The sequence below is a fragment of the Eubalaena glacialis genome, chromosome 14, assembly GCF_028564815.1.
Source record: "Eubalaena glacialis isolate mEubGla1 chromosome 14, mEubGla1.1.hap2.+ XY, whole genome shotgun sequence".
Taxonomy (NCBI): domain Eukaryota; kingdom Metazoa; phylum Chordata; class Mammalia; order Artiodactyla; family Balaenidae; genus Eubalaena; species Eubalaena glacialis.
In genome coordinates this window covers 46,270,116-46,295,352 of record NC_083729.1, presented here as the reverse complement: position 1 = coordinate 46,295,352, position 25,237 = coordinate 46,270,116, and the positions used below count along the sequence as shown (strand labels likewise).

Sequence of the window (25,237 nt, the reverse complement as noted above, 5' to 3'; positions counted from 1 at the left end):
ATACCATGTTCTTGGATTGGAAGAATCAATATTGTGAAAATGACTATACTACCCAAAGCAATCTACAGATTCAATGCAATCTCTATCAAATTACCAATGGCATTTTTTACGGAACTAGAACAAATCATCTTAAAATTTGTATGGAGATACAAAAGACCCCGAATAGCCAAAGCAGTCTTGAGGGAAAAAAACGGAGCTGGAGGAATCAGACTCCCTGACTTCAGACTATACTACAAAGCTACAGTAATCAAGACAATATGGTACTGGCACAAAAACAGAAACATAGATCAATGGAACAAGATAGAAAGCCCAGAGATAAACCCACGCACCTATGGTCAACTAATCTATGACAAAGGAGGCAAAGATATACAACGGAGAAAAGACAGTCTCTTCAATAAGTGGTGCTGGGAAAACTGGACAGCTACATGTAAAAGAATGAATTGGAACACTCCCTAACACCATACACAAAAATAAACTCAAACTGGATTCGAGACCTAAATGTAAAACCGGACACTATAAAACTCTTACCGGAAAACATAGGAAGAACACTTCTTGACATAAATCACAGCAAGATCTTTTTTGATCCACCTCCTAGAGTAACGGAAATAAAAACAAAAATAAACAAATGGGACCTAATGAAAGTTCAAAGCTTTTGCACAGCAAAGGAAACCATAAACAAGACGAAAAGACAACCCTCAGAATGGGAGAAAATATTTGCAAACGAATCAACGGACAAAGGATTAATCTCCAAAATATATAAACAGCTCATTCAGCTCAATATTAAAGAAACAAACAACACAATCCAAAAATGGGCAGAAGACCTAAATAGACATTTCTCCAAAGAAGACGTACAGATGGCCAAGAAGCACATGAAAAGCTGCTCAACATCACTAATTATTAGAGAAATGCATGTCAAAACTACAATGAGGTATCACCTCACACCGTTTAGAATGGGCATCATCAGAAAATCTACAAACAACAAATGCTGGAGAGGGTGCGGAGAAAAGGGAACTCTCTTGCACTGTTGGTGGGAATGTAAATTGATACAGCCACTATGGAGAACAGTATGGAGGTTCCTTAAAAAACTAAAAATAGAATTACCATATGATCCAGCAATCCCACTACTGGGCATAGACCCAGAGAAAACCATAATTCAAAAAGACACATGCACCTCAATGTTCATTGCAGCACTATTTATAATAGCCAGGTCATGGAAGCAACCTAAATGCCCATCGACAGACGAATGGATACAGAAGATGTGGTACATATATACAATGAAATATTACTCAGCCATGAAGAGGAACGAAATTGAGTCATTTGTTCAGACGTGGATGGATCTAGAGACTGTCATACAGAGTGAAGTAAGTCAGAAAGAGAAAAACAAATATCGTATATTAATGCATGTATGTGGAACCTAGAAAAATGGTACCGATGAACCGGTTTGCAGGGCAGAAGTTGAGACACAGATGTAGAGGACAAACGTATGGACATCAAGGGGGGAAAACCACGGTGGGGTGGGGATGGTGGTGTCCTGAATTGGGCAATTTGGATTGACATGTATACACTGATGTGTATATAATTGATGACTATTAAGAACCTGCAGTATAAACAAACAAACAAACAAAAGCAACTAATACTAAACTTTCTTTGGGTTATTTGTATGGAAATATGTTAATATAAATGTTTCAGACATTACATGAAATTTCTAAAAATCTTGTATGTTCTGGTATAATGTTAAAAGTCATAATTCTAGTTATTACTTTAAAATGTATATCTCAGAAATAACTAAATTTCCTTGTCAATTGCAAAAACAGAAAACAAAAAACAAAAAACTAAATATAGAAATACCATATGACCCAGCAATACCACTCCTGGGCATATATCTGGAGAAAACCATAATTCGAAAAGATATATGCACTCCAATGTTCATTGCAGCACTATTTACAATAGCCAAGACATGGAAGCAACCTCAATGTCCATCAGCAGAGAAATGGATAAAGAAGATGTGGTACATATATACAATGCAATATTACTCAACCATAAAAAAGAAAGAAATAATGCCATTTGCAGCACACGGATGGACCTAGAGATTGTCATACTGAGTGAAGTAAGTCAGACAGAGAAAGACAAATACCATATGACATCGCTTACATGTGGAATCTAAAAAAATATGGTACAAATGAACTTATTTACAAAACAGAAATACAGTCACAGGTGTAGAAAACAGACTTATGGTTATGGGGGGAAAGGGGGGGATAAACTTGGAGACTGGGATTGATATATATACACTTCTATATATAAAATAGATAGTAAGGACCTACTGTATAGAACAGGGAACTCCACTCAATTCTCTGTAATAACCTATATGGGAAAAGAATCTTAAAAAGAGTGGATATATGTATATGTATAACTTATTCACTTTGCTGTAGAGCAGAAACTAACACAACATTGTAAATCAACTATACTACAATAAAAATTATTTTTAAAAATGTGACTCAGTGATTCTACTCCTCAAAATTTATCCTAAAGTATCATTGAGGATGTACGTAAAGATTTTGCTCAAGGATGTACATTGTATTGTATGTAACAGGAAAATAGTTCAGGCAATTTAAATGTCCAATAATTGGGAATTGGTTAAATAAGTTACTGTATTTCCAGATAAAGGAATGATAGCTGTTAAAATTATGAAGATGAATTTTTACTGAAAAAGACATTTTTAATATGGTATTAAGTTTTTTGGGGACTGCCCTGGTGGCGCAGTGGTTAAGACTCCGGTTGCCAATGCAGGGGACACGGGTTTGAGCCCTGGTCCGGGAAGATCCCACATGCCACGGAGCACCTAAGCCCATGAGTCACAACTACTGAGCCCACGTGCCACAACTACCAAAGCCTGCGCGCCTAGAGCCCGTGTTCCGCAACAAGAGAAGCCACCGCAATGAGAAGCCCATGCATCACAACGAAGAGTAGCCCCTGCTCGCCACAACTAGAGAAAGCCCGTGTGCATCAACAAAGACCCAACGCAGCCAAAAATAAATAAATAAATAAAATTAAAAAAAAATATGGTATTAAGTTTTTTAAAAGCAAGTTGCAAAACAGTATAGTTTTGCAGTATATAGTATGACCTCACTTTTGTAAAAAAAATATACTGACAGAAAAATATTTGAAAGACATAAAAAGTGGTAATAGTGGGTATCTCCTGAAATATGGGTAGTTTCCTTTCTTTCGTTTTTTCTTTGCTTGTTTTCAAATTATTTTCAAAATTCTCCAATGAATATGTATCAATTTTAAATTAATAAAAGATTATGAATGAGTTTGAAAAATGCCTAAGGGACTAAAACATTTCTTTTTTTTCTCTTCCCTATGGGAAAGAACAATCTGAACACAGATCGAAATATAAAACTTGGCTTTTGTGATCAAAGTCAAAGTCATTACAATGAATGTTGAAATTTTATTGGCAATTTATCTTGCTGGGAGGTAATGACATCCAGAGTTAAATACTACGTAATATTTTACCAATGGTATTAAGTCTTTTCAATGGTTTAGTAACTCCAATGTGGTAATGCAAGAAGTGATTTTTCCCCCGTGTGTAAATAAGTTTTATAATATTGAAAACTGTTAGACTAACATATTTATGAGGTGTTATTAACAAAGGAAAATAGTGGCTGAAATATCCGAACTAACAACATGGAGACACCAGATATTTTGAGTGGGAGATTCTTATAGATTAAAATGGATTATTGGGGCCACGGCTAGATAGTGAAGGGTCTTGTACAGCTTGCTAAGGATGTGGATTTTTTTCTGAAAAGATGAGAACCTAGCTGTATTTCTGAATGAATAGTCAAGGTGCACATAGAGGATGATTAGAGGGAGTAAATATTAAAAAGAGTATACCTAGGGCATTTATAATTTCTTTAAAGGAATTTCTCCTAACGATAGAAAGGGCAAACATGTAAGCTATTTAAGCCAGCTTCAATTTTTTTTTCCAGAAAAAGATGTATGATACATAAATATAGAACCCATAACAATTGCTATGTAAACTACTATACTAAACATAGTTAGGGATATGATTAATGTTGCATTTTATTGTTTGACTAAATATTAACTAATAAGAAATTACATTAAACTGGAACTTACTTTTTCCTTATAAATACTCTATTAGGCAAACCAGGCAGGGCTTGGATGTTCATTATAAGACAGCACATGCTGACATTCCAAATTCTCCTAAATGGATTTCGCTTAATATGTTAGATCTATAAATCTGCTTAATCATTTCTCAGAGCTTGATATTCCTTAGAAAAAGGATTGTTAAATACCTACAAAGCTGATCCATACTCTGAGAGCTATCAGTTTCTCTTAGTGAGAGCTAGTCCTCAGTTTCCTGTGGTTGGGAGTGACATAGTGAGAAAACGCGACAGATGAGATCCAAGCAGTCAGATGTAACTGGAAAAGTACACTTGGATTCAGGTTCACATTAGTCTGGCTCTCTTTTAGAGAATATAGTTGAGCTCACACAATTCAAGGGCTTATCTGAAATTTAACTTGAATAAATACAAAAGAGCAGCTCCATTAGAGTCGTCCAGTAGAGCTGGATCATTTTAACTCAAGGTCAAAATAAACTTTAGTGTTGTATTTATTAAGAGCAAGCTTGTTTAGATGAGGTTTTTTTTCTTCTTTCGTACCTTACCTTGCACAGAACTTTAATATTAGGAAACCTGAAACACAGTCTAGAGAATTCAGGACCATCTCAGTTCAGGTTGCCACGACATTTTCTGTAACTGAGCCCTGTACCTCTTCTTGCAAACTGAAATAACACTGACGATGTAAAAATTATGCCCATAATGAATGAGTTATTACAAAAATTTAATCAACATGATGTTTTCATTTTCCTGTTCTGGGACAATAAAACTAAACACTATTACAAAGTGGTAAAAAATTTTTTTTAAAGTAAAGACACTTGTGACTTTATTGCCTGTTTCTCAGGTTGCAACTGAATGCAGGTATTTTGGTTTAGTTGAAGGATATGGAAAGCACCACCGATGATCTTTACTGTGGCAGCACAAACCTGCTGCTTTGATGACGTGATTCTCCTTTGTATCCATGTTAAGAGAAACTGGTGTGGTGTCTGTAATGTTTTCTTTTCCTGCAAATACTGTAGCTCATAAAAAACAGTTTGACTCCTTATAGCTTTTCCTCCGTATGCTTCCTTTTATATAACTTAGTTTAAAAAATTTGACATTTCAGTAATTTTCAACAAAAATGCTTAATTTTCCTAGATTTTTCTTTTAGTTTCAGAGAACAATAATTTTATAGTCTCAGTATGATGCTGGTCTTTGTAAAGCTCAAGAGACAAAACCAGACACTTGTGCATGCTGCAACTCCTTGTTTTTATTCCAGAAATAACCTTTGTAACTATTGGCAGTACAGGTCTTCCCTCCCTCCCCCCTTTGGCTGGGGATGGCGGAGGGGGCAGGAAGGTTGTTGGGAGATATGCTCAGAAGTTTTCAGATATAAAGATTTAGAAATATTAACTAGTGACTTCAATGAGATTTTAAGTTTAAAATCAGTAATTACAAAATCCATAGATTCTATGCTTCCTGAGGGCTGGATAGCTTCCTTTGGATTTTTTTTGGCATAAAAAGAGAACACACTATTAAATAATATGCAAGTAATTTTATTATATCTTCTAAGGGTGCATTTAAAACATTGTGTGTTTAAATTATAGACAGAACATAAGATTTGGTAGTTTTCTACGGCATGCCCAAACAGAGATGTTAAGGTATGCTCCTCACAGTTTGGACAGGCTCTAGTCTTATTAAGTTTGAATAGTCACAGTTTTGTCATAGTGTTGCTAGAACAGCAGCACAAAGATAAAAACAGCCGACACAGCTTTGTTAGAGGAAAGTCTACCTACCACAGCTCCCAACCTGGCTCCTTTCTAGGCTTCCTGCTTTCCTAACCTCAATTCTTTATTCTTTTCAGATGAAAACAAGCTGACCCCTGCTAAGCATCTTCTTATAAAAAGGCTCATGACAAATGCTATCTTTATAAAAGATTCCACAGTTGAAATGTGAAATGAGATTTTAGGGGCCCCTGCAGGATCCTGTGTTCTAGCATTGAAAATCTCTTGTGAGAAAAGCATTAAGAGGGACTTCCCTGGTGGTCCAGTGGGTAAGACTCCGTGCTCCCAAGGTGGGGGGCCTGGGTTCGATCCCTGGTCGGGGGTACTAGGTTCCGCATGCCGCAACTAAGATCTGGTGCAGCCAAATTAAATAAATAAATAAATATTAAAAAAAAAAAAAAGAAAAGAAAAACATTAAGACTATTTTCTTCAATTGATTGATCAATTCATTCATTCATTCTGCATCAACAAATATTCATTGAGCATTTGTTATGTGCAAAGTAATATGAGTGATTCAAGAACGTGGAAAGTATAGTCTCTGAGGAATTTGCAGTCTTGAAGAAGCGTATAAGGTGTATTCACCAACAGTCTGCCTGTCAGAACTGGATTATTTATCTGACTCTTTCATTATACAGATGAGGGAATTATAGCAGAGAGGTGAAATGACCTGCCCAAACCACACCGCAAGACCACTGGCTATGCAGCAAGCCACTTACCCATCACTCACTGATAATCTTGGACAAATTACTTAACCCACTGAGCTAAGCCAGACCTCAAAAGGCTGATCTGGGTTGAAAGGCTGGTGAGAAGGGGAACACAGACTTCCTTCAGGACTGCTTTCACTCACGTTTACTGTGTGACCCGGAAGCAGGAAGTGTGAAGCGTATGTACAAGATAAGGATGAAAGTGAGCTGATGCAGCTTCTCCGTGCCTCCCTAGTTCCTCAGACCCTTGGCCAAAGTTCAGTGGTCAGTGCTGTCCCCAGGGAGTGAAAAAACCTGCCAGGTCAAGGACTCCAGAGCCACCGGCCCATGGCCTTTCATGCACAGACTGCCACAGTTAGACACTTCCGTGTTCCATTTCTTATTGCTATTGGGGGCCTAGCATGGGCCAGCCTTGGCTTCTATACCTGCTAAACTTACCTATCAGTTGCCTTACCTATGATATTTAACAGTATATATACTCTGTAGGCTTACTCTAAGCCTTAGGCAAGATGGACTATGTAAAGTGCCTAGCATGGTGCCTGACCCACAGAAGGTGCTTCATAGATGGCTTTCTTAGTTGAGGAACTGACAGTAGGATTCAAGTTTCCTGACTCACCTAATATTCTTTTTAATACACAAACGGCAACTGCCATTTAGTGGGTATTTGCTTTGTGCCAATAGAATGATACACTAAAGGGAGAGAGAAAACTGTGATTATTTGCAGAAAGCATTGCATATATAAAAATCCTAAGAAATCTGTTTAAATTTATTATCCCATGAGTTTATCAAAGTGACCGGGTTTATAATGAATTTACCATAATTAGGGGCTTTCTTTATCCTGGTAACCACCAGCTCAATAACGTAATAAAAAGGAAAGAAATTCCATTCAAAAAAAAAAAAAAGAGGGGATGGATAAACTTAACAGAATTGCCCATGACAGTTATAAAGAAAATTATAAAGACTTATGAGCTATATGTAAATAAAACTATAAAGGTGTGTTAGAATATATAAAACAAGATGAGCAAATTGAGATACATACTGTTATCATATAGGAAAACAAATTTCACCAAGTAAAATTTACTATTTGTTAAATATTAAAATTCTACACTAACAAAGAAACCACAAGTTATGATGCTGATCTAGTTCCCAGGAAATCCTAAAACAAAGTATATTAATTAAATGATCAAAATACAGAAGTGTGGGACATATAGAAATAAATGTAATGTATTATATAACTATCATAAAATTAAGGAAAATAATATTTATTTAATAACTGCCTAATTCTATTTAATAATTGCCTAATTATACTCTAATAATTGCCAGGGTAACTGGCAAACAAACACAAAACAAAATAAAAAGTGATTTAGATCAGCTCTTATACCACATTACCAGAGTAAGCCCCTAGTGGATTAAAGAGTAAATATTTGCTTTAATTCTTAGCAAAGCTATGAGAAAAAAAAAAAAATCAAATATTAATGAAATCTTTAGAGGGATAGTATCTTTGAAACGCTTAGGGCAGTAATGAAAATCACAAAGGAAAAAATAAATAGCTCAGAAACATCAAGTAAAAAAATGGTTGTCATAACGGACAAAGGATTAATCTCCAAGATTTACAAGCAGCTCATGCAGCTCAATAACAAAAAAACAAACAACCCAATCCAAAAATGGGCAGAAGACCTAAATAGACATTTCTCCAAAGAAGAGATACAGATTGCCAACAGACACATGAAAGAATGCTCAACATCATTAATCATTAGAGAAATGCAAATCAAAACTACAATGAGGTATCATCTCACACTGGTCAGAATGGCCATCATCAAAAAATCTAGAAACAATAAATGCTGGAGAGGGTGTGGAGAAAAGGGAACACTCTTGCACTGTTGGTGGGAATGTAAATTGATACAGCCACTATGGAGAACAGTATGGAGGTTCCTTAAAAAACTAAAAATAGAACTACCATATGACCCAGCAATCCCACTACTGGGCATATACCCTGAGAAAACCATAATTCAGAAAGAGTCATGTACCAAAATATTCATTGCAGCTCTGTTTACAATAGCCAGGACATGGAAGCAACCTAGGTGTCCATCATCGGATGAATGGATAAAGAAGATGTGGCACATATATACAATGGAATATTACTCAGCCATAAAAAGAAATGAAATGGAGGTGTTTGTAATGAGGTGGATGGAGTTAGAGTCTGTCATACAGAGTGAAGTAAGTCAGAAAGAGAAAAACAAATACAGTATGCTAACACATATATATGGAATCTAAGGGAAAAAAAAAAAAAAAAAAGAGGTCATGAAGAACCTAGTGGCAAGATGGGAATAAAGACACAGACCTACTAGAGAATGGACTTGAGGATATGGGGAGGGGGAGGGGTGAGATGTGACAGGGTGAGAGAGTGTCATGGACATATATACACTACCAAATGTAAAATAGATAACTAGTGGGAAGCAGCCGCATAGCACAGGGAGATCAGCTCGGTGCTTTGTGACCACCTAGAGGGGTGGGATAGGGAGGGTGGGAGGGAGGGAGATGCAAGAGGGAAGAGATATGGCAACATATGTATATGTGTAACTGATTCACTTTGTTGTAAAGCAGAAGCTAGCACACCATTGTAAAGCAATTATACTTCAATAAAGATGTTTAAAAAAAAAAATGGTTGTCATAAACAACTAACAAAATTAAAAGAAGGGAAACATAATTGGGAAACATTTGTATTGATCATGGTAGAAAAGTAGTATATATAATATGTAAAGAACTTACTCAAATTTTCAAAAATGTTAAAACCTCAAGAGATAAATGATCAAAGGATATAAACATACAATTCACTTATGAAGAAATACAATTAAATTATATACATTAATCAGTTCTTGGAAGGATAGTTATAATAGCAAAATACTGGAGACAAACAAAAAATGCCCAATATAATTACACTATATCAATTCAGTAGACTATTATATAGCCATTAGAATTGTAATTATGAAAACTGAAAAAATGTTATTATTTAATGGTGGAAGGGAGCCAAATAATAATTCTACTTATTATGCACATCAAAAAAGGCAAAAATGAACATCACTATTGACAAAGAATAGTGGAATCATGGATAATATTTTTTCTGTAAATAAGATTGGGAAGGAAGCAGGAAACCCCTATACTACCAGTTGAACAATGCTAGTTATTAAACCACAGACTCTAATATTGATTGTATTTTTCAACATACAGATGAAAGCAAAGAGTTAGAAGAAACCAGAAATATTAGTGTCAGCTGGTAAGTTATTAAGTTTCCTAGAGTAAGGATCTTTCACCCTCCAGAACCTTACAGAGAGCACTCACATTTCCCAAAGGCACTAGAGAATGCAAGCACACACCTTGAGAATTGAGTGTGTGATTTTGCCACACCTTTGTCTGTGGAGACTTGTTCTGGGCTGTTGGTACCATGTTTGTCTTCTTCCTTCCTGATGCTTTATTTTCACCATAATACTTTCTTTAAAAGTTTGCCTGGATTTAGACAAATGTCTCCTTTTACATGTAAATTTCTTTTCTGTAATTTCTAATATATTTCTATTTACTTTTACGGTCCTTGATCTTCTCTTTCACTGCCTCCCATGTATAAGGCATAATTTAGATTAGGAGTTAATAACTCAGAATAACAGACATGGATTTGAATCCTGACTCGTTATGTGACTTTGAGCAAATTATTTATTTGTAGGCCTTGGATACTTTTATCTATAAGATGGAAATAATAATACTTCATAGGGTAATTATGAGGTTTAAACTAAAGGAGATAATTCACGTAATGTACTTGGTGTGGTATCTACTTGTAACACTGTAAACTCCAAGGTAATGACATAAATATGGTACTTGAAACACTATTCAAAATTTTAACTATTAAGAAAAAAATTAAAACTCACAACCTTAAAATGGTTCTATTTCTTTCTATACATTAGATAGATCAAATTTCCTTACAAGAGAGTCACGGCTTAATTGAAAAAAAGGAATTTCCCTTATTCTTCTGTCCTGTGTTTGCCTTCTTAAAGATGCCTTGAATCCTTTATGGACTGGAGTCATATATAAATAAATAGATATACCAAGTTTCCTTAATCACAGCACCTAACTGAAATCTTTTATTTACTAAAACTGGAGAGGAGACAAAGAGAAAAATGCATTTATTCAATCCTGGCTTTATGAGTTTAATAGTCTAACCTCCTCATTTCACTACTGAAGGCTGTGGAATGATCAAAATCAAAATACAGAACTGTTTGATATAGTTCATATTTAAACTTTTGAAATGAAAATGAATCTCAGTTGAAAAGTTGAGGTAGGGAGGAAGGAGCATTTTAAAGGAATTAAAATGTGGTGGCTCAGATTCAAAGTAACTATGGTTGGCGGAAAATCAAGGCTTTGCATGTTGTGTCTTAGGCAGTGTCAGTGACTGGAGTGTAGGTTTTCTGTATATGTGTTTTTTAACACTCCTTGAAATCGATAAGTGTAAAACCAGCATTACTTGGACTTTATTTGAATTTCAACAGTTACCAACAGATGTGCTTAGAATGAATAGGCCCCGATTCCCCAATAGCACAGTAATTCAAATCTATTTTAGACTCTGAAATGAGAGCTGTCTCCAGGAAGACAGCTCTGAACCTTTTTTCCAGCTGCAGAAATAACTCCTCTTGTTGCCCCTCTGACCTACACCAAGGGAAGCCGCTTGAAAAGATGTTCTTTTACCAACAATCGTTTTACCATTGTAATCCACAAATGGAAAAATAAACTGATGGCTCCTCTTCAGAAAACCTATTCTCACATCCCCCAGAACCAGGCAGATAAATAAAGAAAACCATAGAGTTCTTTTAATTCCTTTCTCATTTTCCAAAATGATAGATATTTTTGTTACCTTAGAAAATGGGCCTTATTGACTAACAAGTCGCTGTTAATCTTCTCCAAAATAAGTTAATTCATCCAAGGTTCTAGGACTCCCCCCAACCCCAAATTCCTTGGAACTTTGCTCCATTGGTTAATTACCACTTGCCTAAACCAGTGTGCTCTCCCTCCCAATGGTTCCCACCCCTCACTTTGAGATGAACAAGCCCCTCTCACTGGCAAGTAAAAACCTTTACCCTGGATTCTCTTCTAGCTGTTCCCCTATCTTATTTCTTCTCTTTGCACCCAAGCTTCCAGAGATGACAAATCCCTATTGATTCAAATGGAAACTCTGACTTTGCTCTCAGACATAATAATGACTTTATTGGGTGCCTCTCTGTGCCAGACACTCTTATAGGCCTTAACATTTTTTTTTCTTGATTAAAAAATACATGAATAACTCATGCTCATTATAACAAATCAAACAATACAGAAACAGATAAAGACAGCAATACAGAAACAGATAAAGAACATCTCCCCTGCCCACGCTCCACATCTTATTTAATTGTTGCAACCACCATGAGAAATAAGAATTATAGACCATATTTTATAGATGAGAGAATTGAGGCTGAGAAAGGCTCAGAGTGTACCCTGCAGTGTTTAACAGGAAGAGCTTTGGAGTCTGATTATCTGGGTTCATTTCTTGACTTTGCGATTTTCTATGTGTCCATGAGCAAATTACTTATTATTTCTGTGCCTCAGTTTTCCTACCTGCTAGTTCATAGGGTGCAGTGAGGATGTAATGTGCTAAAACATAAAAATATTGCTGTTTCTAAAGAAAAAAAGATCAAAAAGAGAAATTATTTTAAAATGACAGCTAAGAAGAAAATACTAAGAATTAGAGCAAAACTCTGTTCACCATTCTGCTACTAATGTAGAGCCTGAGTTTTTAAAGCTGCTGGAAATTTCTGACCCCAAACTATGCTCATACTGCAATGATGACACCATCAATGCACTTTGTTTTTTAAGATCACACTATTTTTTAAAAGATCCAATATTATTTTGATTTTTCATGATTAACTAAATTTTATTCATTTGCTACAGTATCAATTTCATTATTTTTGAAAATTAATTTTATCTCAATTAGGCTAGAATGATTATGTATATTTAACATTTAGATATTATAAACATTTTACATAGTGTTTTGACCTATATTCTGAATTTTTGTGATGGCTCTGTGTATCCCTGGCTGATTTGGTCACCCCTGTCACCTGGCTCTACCCACCACCCTACACAGACCTCAGCCTCTTAACAGTTTCATTAGGCACAATAAAGTATATTTGCTCTCTATGAGTGCTGTAGTGGTAGAAAATGATTAAATCATAATTATTAACTTTCCCAGAGTAACTCATTACCCACACCCTGGTAACTCAAATATTTTCTCCCTACTTCTATATTTATATGCTATTTCTAAGAGGCAATAGAGATGACTGCAGCTATAAAGCTGCTTGGTTAATCACTCAAAGCTTCTTTTTTACCATTTCCTTTGCAAACACAGCTTAATGGTCTTTCTATGGGAAACAGAGGAAATTAACAAAGTGTACATCTCCTTCTCTTGTCTACCAACATTCTTTTGAGTCTTAAGTACCGAGGCCCTCAGCTTTCTAAACTGGGTGGCCTAGCCCAAAGAACAATATTTCTGTATGCTAAGTCACTAAACAAACACACTTGTTTAAAGAATTTAGGTCAAGAATGAGAGATTCCTTTCAAAACAAGTAAGAACCAAACAATATTTGAGGAGTCAAAGAAAAATAAGACTATACAATTCACAGGCTCTCTTCATTCATCTCATATTAAGTTTATCTTTTAAAACATCATGCTGTTTCTGTTTCCCAGAGAATTTAAACACTTCACAATTCTGTGATGTGCAGATTTGTGGCTAAACTGTACTCTTCCCCAAAAGCCATCTTCTTTCTTTACTCATATTTCTTCTTTTCTTTCCTTTTTCTTTCTCTTTCTCTCCCTCCCTCTTCCCTCTTTCTGCCTCTGGTTGACTAGATATTTCTGAGATTTTGTACTAGCTCTCCTTACTCCCCTTAAAACATTTTTTTAGGGCCAGAATGTTTCAAGCCCAAAGTTAAAATCATATTTTGTTCTTTTCAGTAGTTTCTAGTCCATACTCCAGGACACAAGCAGAATGAAAAACCCCAAAAGAGAATAACATTTCGCACTGAACTCAAAAAGTATTATCACTACTCACTTTCCAATTTTCAAAAACGTATACATTCCTTGTTTTTGATCAGCTAACATATGTGTGACTTTCTTCTGCACACTTTGAGAAAGAAAAAAATAATAAAATACAGGCTCTGTGACATTAAGTAATATCAAATTCTAAAAGTGTCTGCCTTTTGACTAACTAATTTAGCCAAAGGAGGTGGTGTTATATAATTAACTTTGGCCCTAGAATACAGACCCAGCTTTAAATCTCCTGGCATCAGTTTAAATCACCTAATACCCTGCATTCTTGCTATTCTCATGTCATTTCTCCCTCATTTCTCAAGGATTTTAGCTCCTGGCTTATTCTCACTTCTTTCTCATCTTATCTCTCAGTGATTTCAATATACACATAGGTGATCCTTCCCACCCAGGCCTCTTGGTACACTGACCTCCCCTGCAATGACCTCGTCCTCAATATGCCTCACTGGAGCCCAAGTTGGATGGAGGAGTAGGGTTCTAACCAATCCCCTGCAGTCCACTCTCAGACCACTATCTCTCATCCTTCTAGCTCACTCTGGTACTTGAACCCAAGGACCCTTCAATTCCCTGGGTCTTCCAATCCATTGATCAGGCCACCTTTTCACTGCCCCCCATCCCTATATGTCCTTTACTCCTCTAGCTTAGATTCTAAGATCAAGATTATAATCATTCTATTGTCCTTCTTGCTTCAGCTCTGACTAAATCCAACTCTGCTTACTCATGCTGCACCTGTAAACTGAATGTGGCTGAAGAGAAATTCACAACCATGCTGATGTGCCTCACTTCAAATTCATGATCTTAATGCTGTGTGACAATCATACCATATGTCGTAGTCCAGTCACTCTTTGATTCTCTAGAAAACTATTTCCTACCCCTCTCTCCCCAGACTCCCACTGCCTCATCCTCTCTCTCTCTCACTTGAGTTGAATCTTGCTTTCTCCTTTACTGAGAACACTGAAGCAAACAGAAGAGAATTTCATAGACTCCATCATCACTTCTACCCACCAACCAGCAACTACACCCTCATACTTTGCCTTCTGGTTCCCATAGGTGAACTTGTCATGCTCCTATTAAAGGCTGACTCCTTCTCCCCTACATAGGCACTAGATTCCATCTGCTTTTACCTATTCAAGGACATCCCTCCAATGATTCTCCTTTCTCTCTCCTACATTATTAATTTTTGCTCCCTGCTGAATCATTCGCATCAGCATGCACACATACTTCTTTTTCTCTCATTTTAAAGACGTTTTCTTTGACCCACTCTCCCCACCAGCCACCATCCCATTTCTTTGGAGCAAAACATCAAGAGTCGTATATACATGCTATTTTCACTTTCTCCCTTATGGATTTTCTCTTAAACCCATTACAGTCAAACTGTCACCCTACCACTCCTCTAAAACTGTTCTTGTCAAGTGATGACTCCATTTATTTCCCTTTTTGGCAAATTCCTCAAAAGAATTATCAATATTCACTGTCTCCAATTTCCTTCCTCCCATTCCCTTTAAAACCTGTTCTGACCTCCATCACTTTTGTTGTAAAATCCATTGGTCAATTCTCGTTTTACTTGGCCTATCAGCACCACGTCACACAGTTGAACACTTTCCTTTATACATTTGGCTTTCAGCGTACTGCACATTTTCAGATTCCCTCCTACTTCACTGGTCTCTCCTTAGTCTCTTACTGGTTCTTCCTCTTCTCCCTGACCTTGTAATTTTGGAGGCCTCAGGGCTTGGTCCATCGCTGCTCACATCCTTGGTGATTTCAGCAAGCTTTAAATACAGCTTTAAATATCATGTATGCTGATTATTTCCAAATATGTATCCCCATCCCAGACCTTTCCTGTGCTCCAAACTCCTAATACCCACTTGGTATCTCAACTCTGTTGTCCAACAGTCATCTCAAACTTAACATGTCCAAAAGCAAACTTCTAATTTTCCTGCAAAGATCTGCTCTATCATAACCTTCCCTATCTCTGCTTCTGGCAACTCCATCCCATCAGCTGCTCAGGTCAAAATCCACAGAGTCATCCTTGACTTCTTTCCTTCTCTTACACCCCACATCCAATTCACCATGAAATCATGCTGGCTCTACCATCATACTGTAACCACTATCCACCTCCACTGCTACCACCTGGTCTAAGAAATATCATCTTTCACCTGTATTACTTTGATAGACTCCTAAAAGATCTCCCTATATCTACCACTGGCCCCACACAGTCTATTCTTCACCCAGGAGCCAGAGTGATCCATGCAAAACATGAATCAAATTTTGAGTCCTCTGTTCAAAATCCTGTAGTGGTTTCCCATTTCACTACGAATAAAAGCCAAACTTCTTACAATATCATGTAAGATCCTACTTGATCTGGCCTCTCTCATTCACCCTGCTCCAGTCACACTGATCTCCTTTTTAGTCCTTGAACACCCTAAGCATGCTCCTGTCCTAGGGCCTCTGCTTAGCTCTTCTCTCTTCCTAGAATGCTCTTCTTCAGAATATCCACTTAGCTAAATCCCTCATCTTATTTGAATCTTTGCCAAAATTTTACCTTTTCAATGAAGTTTCCTCTGCTTACCCTATTTAAAATGACAATCTGCTCCCCACTCCCTACCCCCAGGACTCTCAATCCCTGTACTCACCTCTACCTATTGTTTCATCCATAGCACTTATCATTTTCTAATATGTTTCATTTACTTATTATTATTATTATTTATTGTCTTTCTCTTCTGCTAGAAACTCCAAGAGGGAAGAAATCTTTGTTCTGTTTAACAATGTATCCTAAGGGCCTAGAACAGTAGTAGGCATGCTACAGGCACACAATAAATATTTATTGAATGTTTAATTAAAAAAAGAAATAGATTATATGCTCCTTCAAGGTTAGGTAATATCTGTATCAAAATCATTTAGCCTCATGCTAACTTTGTAGAAAGATTCTTTTTAAATTCTTGATTCTATTTATTATTTCTATGTCTATTTAGGCCTTTCACTGCATCTCAGTGTTGACGAGTTATACATTTCCATGAATTCATATATTTCATCCAAGTTTGAAAATGTACCGGCATTGGGACTGACATATACACACTACTATATATAAAATAGATAACTTATAAGAACCTGCTGTATAGCACAGGGAACTCTACTCAATACCCTGTAATGGTCTATATGGGAAAAGAATCTAAAAAAAAAGTGGATATATATATATATATATATAAAACTGATTCACTTTGCTGTACACCTAAAACTAACACAACATTGTAAATCAACTATACTCCAATAAAAATTTTAAAAAAAAAGAAAAGAAAATGTACTGGCACAAGTCTGTCCAACATGTTCTATTTCCTTAAATCCCTATTGTGACTCTATTTTTCATTCCAAATATTGTTTATTCTCTCTCCTTTTATTATTAATCTTTGGTTGATACTCTCTATTGTCTTTCATTAATTTCTCCTCTTCTATTCATCATTACCTCTTCTCTACTTTCTTTGGCTTAACTCTGCTGGTCTTGTACACACTACTCAAGTTACAGTCTGTGATGAGTGAGTGATACAGTGCTCACCAATATTTTCAGTTTCCTTCACCTTCCAATCTCAGGGGAGGATTATATTTCCCTGACCCCTTGAAGCTAGGCAAGGACATCTGACTAGCTCTGGCCAATGACATACGTCACTTTTAATGGAAACATCTAAAAACCTATGCATGGGGAAAGGATGGTCTCTTCAATAAATACTGCTTGGTCAATCAGATAATCATATGGGAGGAAAAATGAATCTTGACTCCCCTCACACCATTCACAAAAAGCAACTCCAAATGGATTGCAGATATAAATGTGAACGATGATAGAAAGGCAAGATTTCTTAAACAGGACACAAAAAGCACTAATCTAAAGGGGAAAATGATAAATTGGAATATATGAAGATTAAAAACTTTTGTTCATTAAAAGGCATCATTAAGATAGTGAAAAAGCAACTCACAGAGGGAGAGGATATATGCAATACACAGATCTGAAAAAGGACTTGTATCTAGCATGTATAATGCATTCCTACAGATCAACATGAAAAATATAGAACACGCAATGGGGAGAAGACTCGGATACTTCACAAAAAGAGAATATCCAAATGGCAAAATCAAAACCACATGAAAAGCTCCCAATTTCTTAGACACTGGGTAAATGCAAATTAAAACCACCGTGTAACACCATCACACATACACCAGAATAATCCGAATAAAAAGGATGGCAGAAGCCACAGAAATAGACTCTATGAGACCGAGGGCGGGTGCCTAGAGACTGAGGGGTGAGTATCGGGAAATTGAAGGGTGGGCTGCGCAACAGGCTGGTTTGCATGAGTAAGTCTTTGGTTAGGAAAACAGATGCCAACAAACAGCTGATCAGGCTGCTACCAACATAAGCGTCCCTAATGGGGCCCAGGGGATCCCTCTCCCCCAAACCCGCAACCTCACTACTCCCGACCATGCCCCGGGTGACCTGGACCCACAACAGTGCCAGAAGCTTCTAGAGGAAAGCAAGATGACGCAGGTGATGGTGGAGACGAGTGAGGGCAACTTGGAGATCAAAGCACTCCCACCGCCCCAGCTTCCGATGGAGGGGGGCGCACCCCTAGGGCCCCACACGGGCTGCGGCCCTACTCCCCAGATCCCAGTCGCTGGGGGTCGCGACCACGGAGCGGCCGAAGCGGGGCGGGAGGAGGTCGTGCCACCCGGGGAGGGCGTGGAAGCAGCCTCTGCTTCTGCGGCAGCAGACAGCAGCCTGAAAAATGGCTTTCAGCGTGCAACTGGTGGGGAGAAGGCCCTAGAAACCTGTGGCACAGAGCGGTCAGAGTCTGAGCTGATGATGACTGGGGCGAAGGCCGCGGAAGCGAAGACTGAAAGGGGCACCATCTTCTCAGAAGCAGTGGACGAGGAGGAGAGGGTTGAAGTGGAGGAGAAGCCAGTGGGTGAGGAAATGGAAGTGGTGGAGGAGCACAGAGGGGTAAACGAGGTGACGGACGAGGCAAGGCCCCGGCCCAGAGTGAGGGTCTCCACCTGAATCCCCTGGAGGCCATCCAGCTGGAACTGCACACCCTCAGGCTGACCGGGCCTTCCTCCAGTTCGGGCGCAATTTTGGGCGCATGCGTCAACACTACCTACAGTGGAGGAACATCCCGGGCTTCTGAGTCACTACCGTTCGGAACCACCCACAGCTATCTGCCCTGATTAGAGGCAGAGATGCAGAGATGTTCAGGTACGTAGCGAATTAGGAGGTGAAGGAACTCAGACATCCTAGGATGGGGTGCAAGTTCAAGTTCTTCTTTCGAAGAAACCCATAATTCTTCTTTCGAAGAAACCACTGGATTGTGAAGGAATTCGAGGTCAGATCCTCTGGGCACGTGGTGTTTCTTTCCACTCCGATCATATGGCACCCGGGCCATGAACCCCAGGCCTTCCTTCGTAGGAACCAAGACCTCATGTGCAGCTTCTTTGCCTGGTTTTCAGACCACAGCCTTCCAGAGTCTGACAGGATTGCTGAGATTATCAAAGAGGACCTCTGGCCAACTCCACTGCAATACCACCTATGGGATGAAGGAGCCCATAGGGCTCGACTTCTCCAGACAAGGGAGCCAGTGGAGATACCCAGGCCCTTTGGGTTCCAATCTGGTTAACCTTTGCTCTTGGAAATACTCCCACACAGGTCCCCTACCACCTCCTGCCGGACCTCGGCCTTAGCAACTGCAAGGGTGTGCCTTTGGCTGATTTTGTGCTCACCTTTCTGCACCTTCCCTCCACTGGACATTCAGCTCTCCCAGCTTTCAAGATTGAGACCTTCGTGGCTATGCTGCTCCACTTCCCCGTGGCGTGCTGTTGTGCATTAATATCACATGCTGCATGGCGGTAGTTCACACTCTTCTAAGCCAAGTAAATGATGCTACAGATGGCACTGCCTTTGTCTGCACTGCTTGGACCCTGTTTGTTCCCAAGGCTTCTGGTCTAGTTACTACCATCTGGATTTCCAGCTATTTTTAAGAGCCCGTTTTACTCATTCTGCTCTGCACATGGCCTGTGGACAATTGCTGGGCATTAATAAAGTCAAGAGAGAGAAGCAGTGGGCTGCTTGGTCTCTGGTTTATGCCACTCCGTTGCTGTTCCTGCTTCTCTGATCACCTAATGCTGCCTGCTACTGGCTACACCCACCCCCTTAGGCTGCCACCTGCTGGATGAACATTTTCTAGACCACCGTCAGCTCCACTTTCTGGTTTTTGGTAAACAAGGATCTTCAGAACTGGTGGTAGACCCAGGCTTCCTGCCATCATATAAAAGACCTTTCTATTTCTCCCCTAAAAGACCTCAATTCCTCACCATCACTCAGGAACCCTACTGACTGTCAGGCAAGTGGTTGAGGTGAGGAGTTAGACCCTATTTGCATGGCAAGGATAATGATGGTGTCCTTGCTAAGTACCAGGCTTTCTCAGCCTCAACCAGTGAAGCCATACAAAAGTTAGGTACTTTTATTTGTCTCCCTTCCTCATCCTGAATATGAAGAAGTGCCAGCAGTGCCAGGGTAGGTGTACAGTTTCTCTTCTATTTCTCATCTCCCTCTCTTTCTCATATCACTTCTATCTTTTTAAAAAGTGGTAGCTCAGAAGCATCTGCAGAAGCAGGCTTTTCGGTTTAACTTGGCTCTTTATCATTTCCAGAGGCAGAGAGATGGTCCTGTAAAGGAGACTACCAGAGCTCTTAGTCCCTCTCTGCCTTCTTCCCAGCCCTCACCCATCTATAGCAATGCCTAGTTGATTTAAAGAAAGACATACATGGAATGAATGGATGGAAGAACTAAAGAGATTGTGATGGATGCCCACCCTGAGAAGGAAAACTGAACAGACGGCCAGAGGCAGAAATGAGCCAGGGGAAATACGGGCCTAGAATAAACACAGGATTGACTGAGAGCCTGCAAGGAAGGGATACCTTCTCTTGTTAGTGGTGATAGGAGGGGAAGTACTTTTCTCAGGATTGGGATGGGAGAATTGAAGGTGGTTGAAGTGCTAACTATGTTGCCGAAAGATGATTTTTTTAAAGAAATACAAACAATACAACTTTGTGTGTTTTATGTAGAAAATTAATACCATGCCCTTAATTTCACTAGTATTTAGTAAAACCTTATTACTTTCTCTGTTTCTGTTTACTGGGAAGATGTGGTTGTATAGATTTTCTTTTGCTTTCAGTTAGGAACATTTGGAAGAATTTTAATTTCTTTCTGGTACAATATGGAGACTTTTGTGAATATTCACACAGTTTTCAACTCGTTTCTGTTAAAACTGTATCTTTAGAAGTAAAATTTGAATAACTTGGTCTTATCAGACTCTGAAGACTTTGGAAACTGTTGTCTTTATGGAAAAATAACCTACAAAAAAAATTGTGGCTCTGATTGTCTTGACAATTCACCCTGGTAACAACTTAATAATTGATGTATCTCTTTTCCTAAATGGCAAAAATACTTGTGAGATTGCTCTGTAAAATTGGAAGTGTACCATTGGCATATTTATCTTTCCTTATATGCACCTTGGTAAAATAAATGCACGTTAGTGTGAAAAAAAACAAAACTAAACTAAAAGGATGAAAAATAACAAGGGTGGAAAAATACACAGAGAAACCAGAATGCTCATACACTGCTAGTGGAAGAGTAGCTTAGTACAGATACTTTAGAAAATTGTTTGGCAGTATCTGTGCACACCCTCTGATCCAGTTCTGGGAATATACCCAACAGAAATACATGCATTGCATATATTCACAAAGACATGCATAAAAGTGTTTATAACAGCACAATTCTAAGAGCAGGGACTGCCCCAGCATCCATCAACAGTAGGAAAAGTAAGTTTTGAAATACTCACACAATGGAATACTATGAGAAATAAAAAAACTGCCTACTTGCAATAATGTGAATGAATCTCACAAACATGAGGTTGGATGAAGGAAGCCGGTCACAAGAGTACATGCTGTGTAATTCCATTTATATATGAATTTTAAGAACAGGTAAAACTAATCTGTGGTGGTAGAAGTTGGAATAGTGGTTACTACCAAGAACAGTGGAGTCTGAGATTTTACCCTGCTTACAAACTATTACGTTCCCTGCCTAGTTAACAGCTGCTGAGTCAAGAGACAAAGAACCTTACAACTCAATAGCCAGTGTCAGTATTGCAGCAGCTTCTTGAGCCCTACTTCCTAATTATGCAACATGAAGAAAGCCAGGTGACACCTGCACACATGCTGGGTTGCATTACAGGAGAGGAACCCTGAGTTTAGGTAACCTCAGTTTTATAATGGGAAGTAAACATGCCTACCCTTTGCTTTGAAGGGAGACATCTTTAACATACTAAACAGTATAATAAAAGAGAATAATAAGAGACACAATCTCTATTTTTTCAAGACTTAAGCAAAACTGCCCTTTTCTCTGGAGAAAAACACTCTCTCTTGTCTTCCAAGGCTATTCAAATAAACTTGAAAGGGTACTCTGAACAAAGGCAGGTGGTATCTCTGCTCACAAGATGTGCAGAAGTATCAGAGACCCATGATAATTGTCTCCCAACAGTTGTGGGGTGGGGGCGGTACCTACTGGCTGGAAGGGAGGATGATGGTGGATCCTGAAGGGCTGGGGATGTCTGTCTTGATCTGGATGCTACATACATGGGTGTATTCAATTTGCAACACTTCATTGAGTTGTACATTTGTGAAACATATTTTTCTATATGTATATTTAATAAAATATGCTTGCTTAAGAAAAACAAGAATTAGCGGCTTCCCTGGTGGTGCAGTGGTTGAGAATCTGCCTGCCAATGCAGGGGACACGGGTTCGAGCCCTGGTCTGGGAGGATCCCACATGCCGCGGAGCAACTGGGCCCGTGAGCCACAACTACTGAGCCTGCGCGTCTGGAGCCTGTGCTCCGCAACAAGAGAGGCCGCGATAGTGAGAGGCCTGCACACCGCGATGAAGAGTGGCCCCCGCTTGCCGCAACTAGAGAAAGCCCTCGCACAGAAACGAAGACCCAACACAGCCAAAAATAAATATTAAAAAAAAAAAAAAATTAAAGAAGAAAAAAAGGACAATACAACAACAACAGAAAAGAAAAACAAAAATTAAAAGAAACCCAAAGTAAGCAAAGAAAAATAAAACAACAAAAACAAAAAACCCCACCATCTTTCTGGAACTTCAATGCTAGAAAATGACTGACCAATTTAAAAGTATGTTTCAGATTTTTGGGGGGTAGGCTGTAGGTCCATATATTAGAATTCTAATAGGATCATTTACTATACCACAAATGGTTAAAATCCATTTCCTGGGGGGCGGGGAATTTTTATCTAGGTATGGGCCATCAACCTTTAGTATTTATATTGCTCCTGATCTTTTTATCAACTGACTTTTATCAGAGTTGAGTTGTAAACAGTTTATTTAATTATGGTTTGTGATGGTTCATTTTCAAAGCTTAGTTCTTCCAGCTAAATAAATGATAAAAGCCAAATATTATTTAGTTCTGTTGTTCAGCAAGGATGATGCTGTTTCTGAGATGGCCCCATCACATTCTTGCTTCTTAAGATGGTCTGCATCAAAGTTTCATATCCTTTCTTTTTAGCCCTCCCTCTTTGAGGTATAAATATTTCACTGAGTTAAAAACAGAATTTCAAACTATACCTTTGGCACATGCCATAGAAGACTGCAGTATTAATAGCAACAAAATCTTCTGTAAAACTAAAGAAATCATTTGGTTTGGCTTATTTGAGCAAAACCTTTCCATTTCTGTATATAACAAGATATCTGGGGACAATAAGGATAATTCAGTGTTGAAAATGGCAGCAGGTTTTTTTTTTAACATAAGGGATATAAAAACATGTAATAATATGTAAGATTAACTTATTGCCTTTGAAACATAAGGTAGATTTAATTAGGCTTTTTACAATTCTTACTATCAATTCATATCATACATTATAATTTTAAATGGCATCCATATTGATGGCTTGCCCTGAATTTTCCAATGGCAAAATTTTCTCTTTGCTATTGGTAGCTAGAAGCATAAGAGATGCAGGATACTTTGATTTATGTAAAGGAGTCTAAAATTCAAGTTTAGTCTGTCTTACCAAAATAGATGGTAAGGTGGTAGGTGGGATTTTTAAATTTAGCAATAAACTAGAGTCTAGAGCATTAAACTAATAGTGCACTGAGTTATAAGTTGGGGCACCTGGGTTCTAAAGGGCTCTGCTGTAAACTAGGCAAACCAATTAATTCTAAAGACACAGTTTTCCTCATCTTTTTAGTAACAAGTTTGAAGCATCATTTCTTCTAAATCTGAAGATTTACTTACCCCTTAAATATAAGCTTTCCCCAAGGTTCTGTGGCCTCCCCCTGGCTTACTTTATCTCTGCTCTTCCTGGGTGACCTTAGCCACTTCCAGAGCTTCTGCCATCACCTTTGAGAAAATGACTCAAATTGGAATCTCCAACTCTTACTCTAAGATCAGGGTTTGACGTGTCCTTTTGCACAACGTTTCCAGAATTGCTCTCTTCCTCTCCATATATATTTTTACTTCAACATCTCTTGTCTACATTACTAAAAATCTCTAGGCTTCCCTTCCTGAATCTGATCTTTCTCTTCCCATCATTCACACTACTGACAAAATGATCTAATCCCTTTTGTACAAATATCCTTGTCAACACACCACTGCCTGCAAAAGAAAGTCCTAACACCCTACTATTGCATTCAAGGTCAGCTACAGCCAAGTCCCTCCCTAACATTCTTGCCAGCGTCTACTCACATTGGAGTCCTTGCTATTCCTCAAGCAGCCCATGCACTGTCTTGCCTCTGTGCCTTTGCTCATGATGTTCCCTCATCTTGGATTCTCTTCCCCACCTCCTTATCTTTGGAAATCCTACCATTCCTTCTAAATTCAATTCAAATGCCATCTCCTCTAAATAACCTCTAAAACCTCCTACTTCCCATAGCATTTTATTTCATACAAGTTTATATTTAAGTTAGTTCTTTATATGTGTTAGTAGTGTAGATAAGCCTTTGTCTCTCAATTTTAAGTTATTTAAGGGCCAAGATCATGTTTAGGTATCTTTTTCTTCTGTGATGAGTAAGACACAGTCCCTGTCCTCAAGTAGCCTACAGTCTTGCTTGGGAGCCAATGTACAGTGTAAGAAATGCTAAAATAAGTGCAAGCATAGAGTGCTATGGGACCATATAAGAGGACTATTCTGCCCCCCGACCCGGAAGTTAGGAATATTAAGGAAGGCATATATTATAAAAGGTGGCTTTTAAGTTCCTCTCTAGACACCATACTAGACTGTAAGCTTCTTCACAGTATGGAATCTATTTTTTCATCTATATATCTTTAAGGATATATATTTTATGTCTAGTACAAATTAGGCACTCCAAAATTACTTAATGAATGTGTAAGTAAAAGATGCCTGAGTCCTTTATAGCTCTAAATGTGTAGAGTATGAATCATATTAGTCTTTTGTAGTGGTTTATTCCACTTAT

The 25,237-nt window shown here is 38.3% G+C and overlaps 2 protein-coding genes across 2 annotated transcripts in view; one reads left to right on the top strand and one right to left on the bottom strand.

Moving 5' to 3' along the window:
- TSPYL6 (TSPY like 6) overlaps positions 1–19,373 on the top strand; it is a 42,004-nt gene extending 22,631 nt beyond the window's left edge. The window contains 3 exon segments of the mRNA XM_061168651.1: positions 18,085–18,737; positions 18,740–18,793; positions 18,796–19,373. Coding sequence (XP_061024634.1) covers positions 18,085–18,737; positions 18,740–18,793; positions 18,796–19,373 — 1,285 coding nt within the window.
- ACYP2 (acylphosphatase 2) overlaps positions 1–25,237 on the bottom strand; it is a 174,542-nt gene that overhangs the window by 25,127 nt on the left and 124,178 nt on the right. The window lies entirely within an intron of this gene.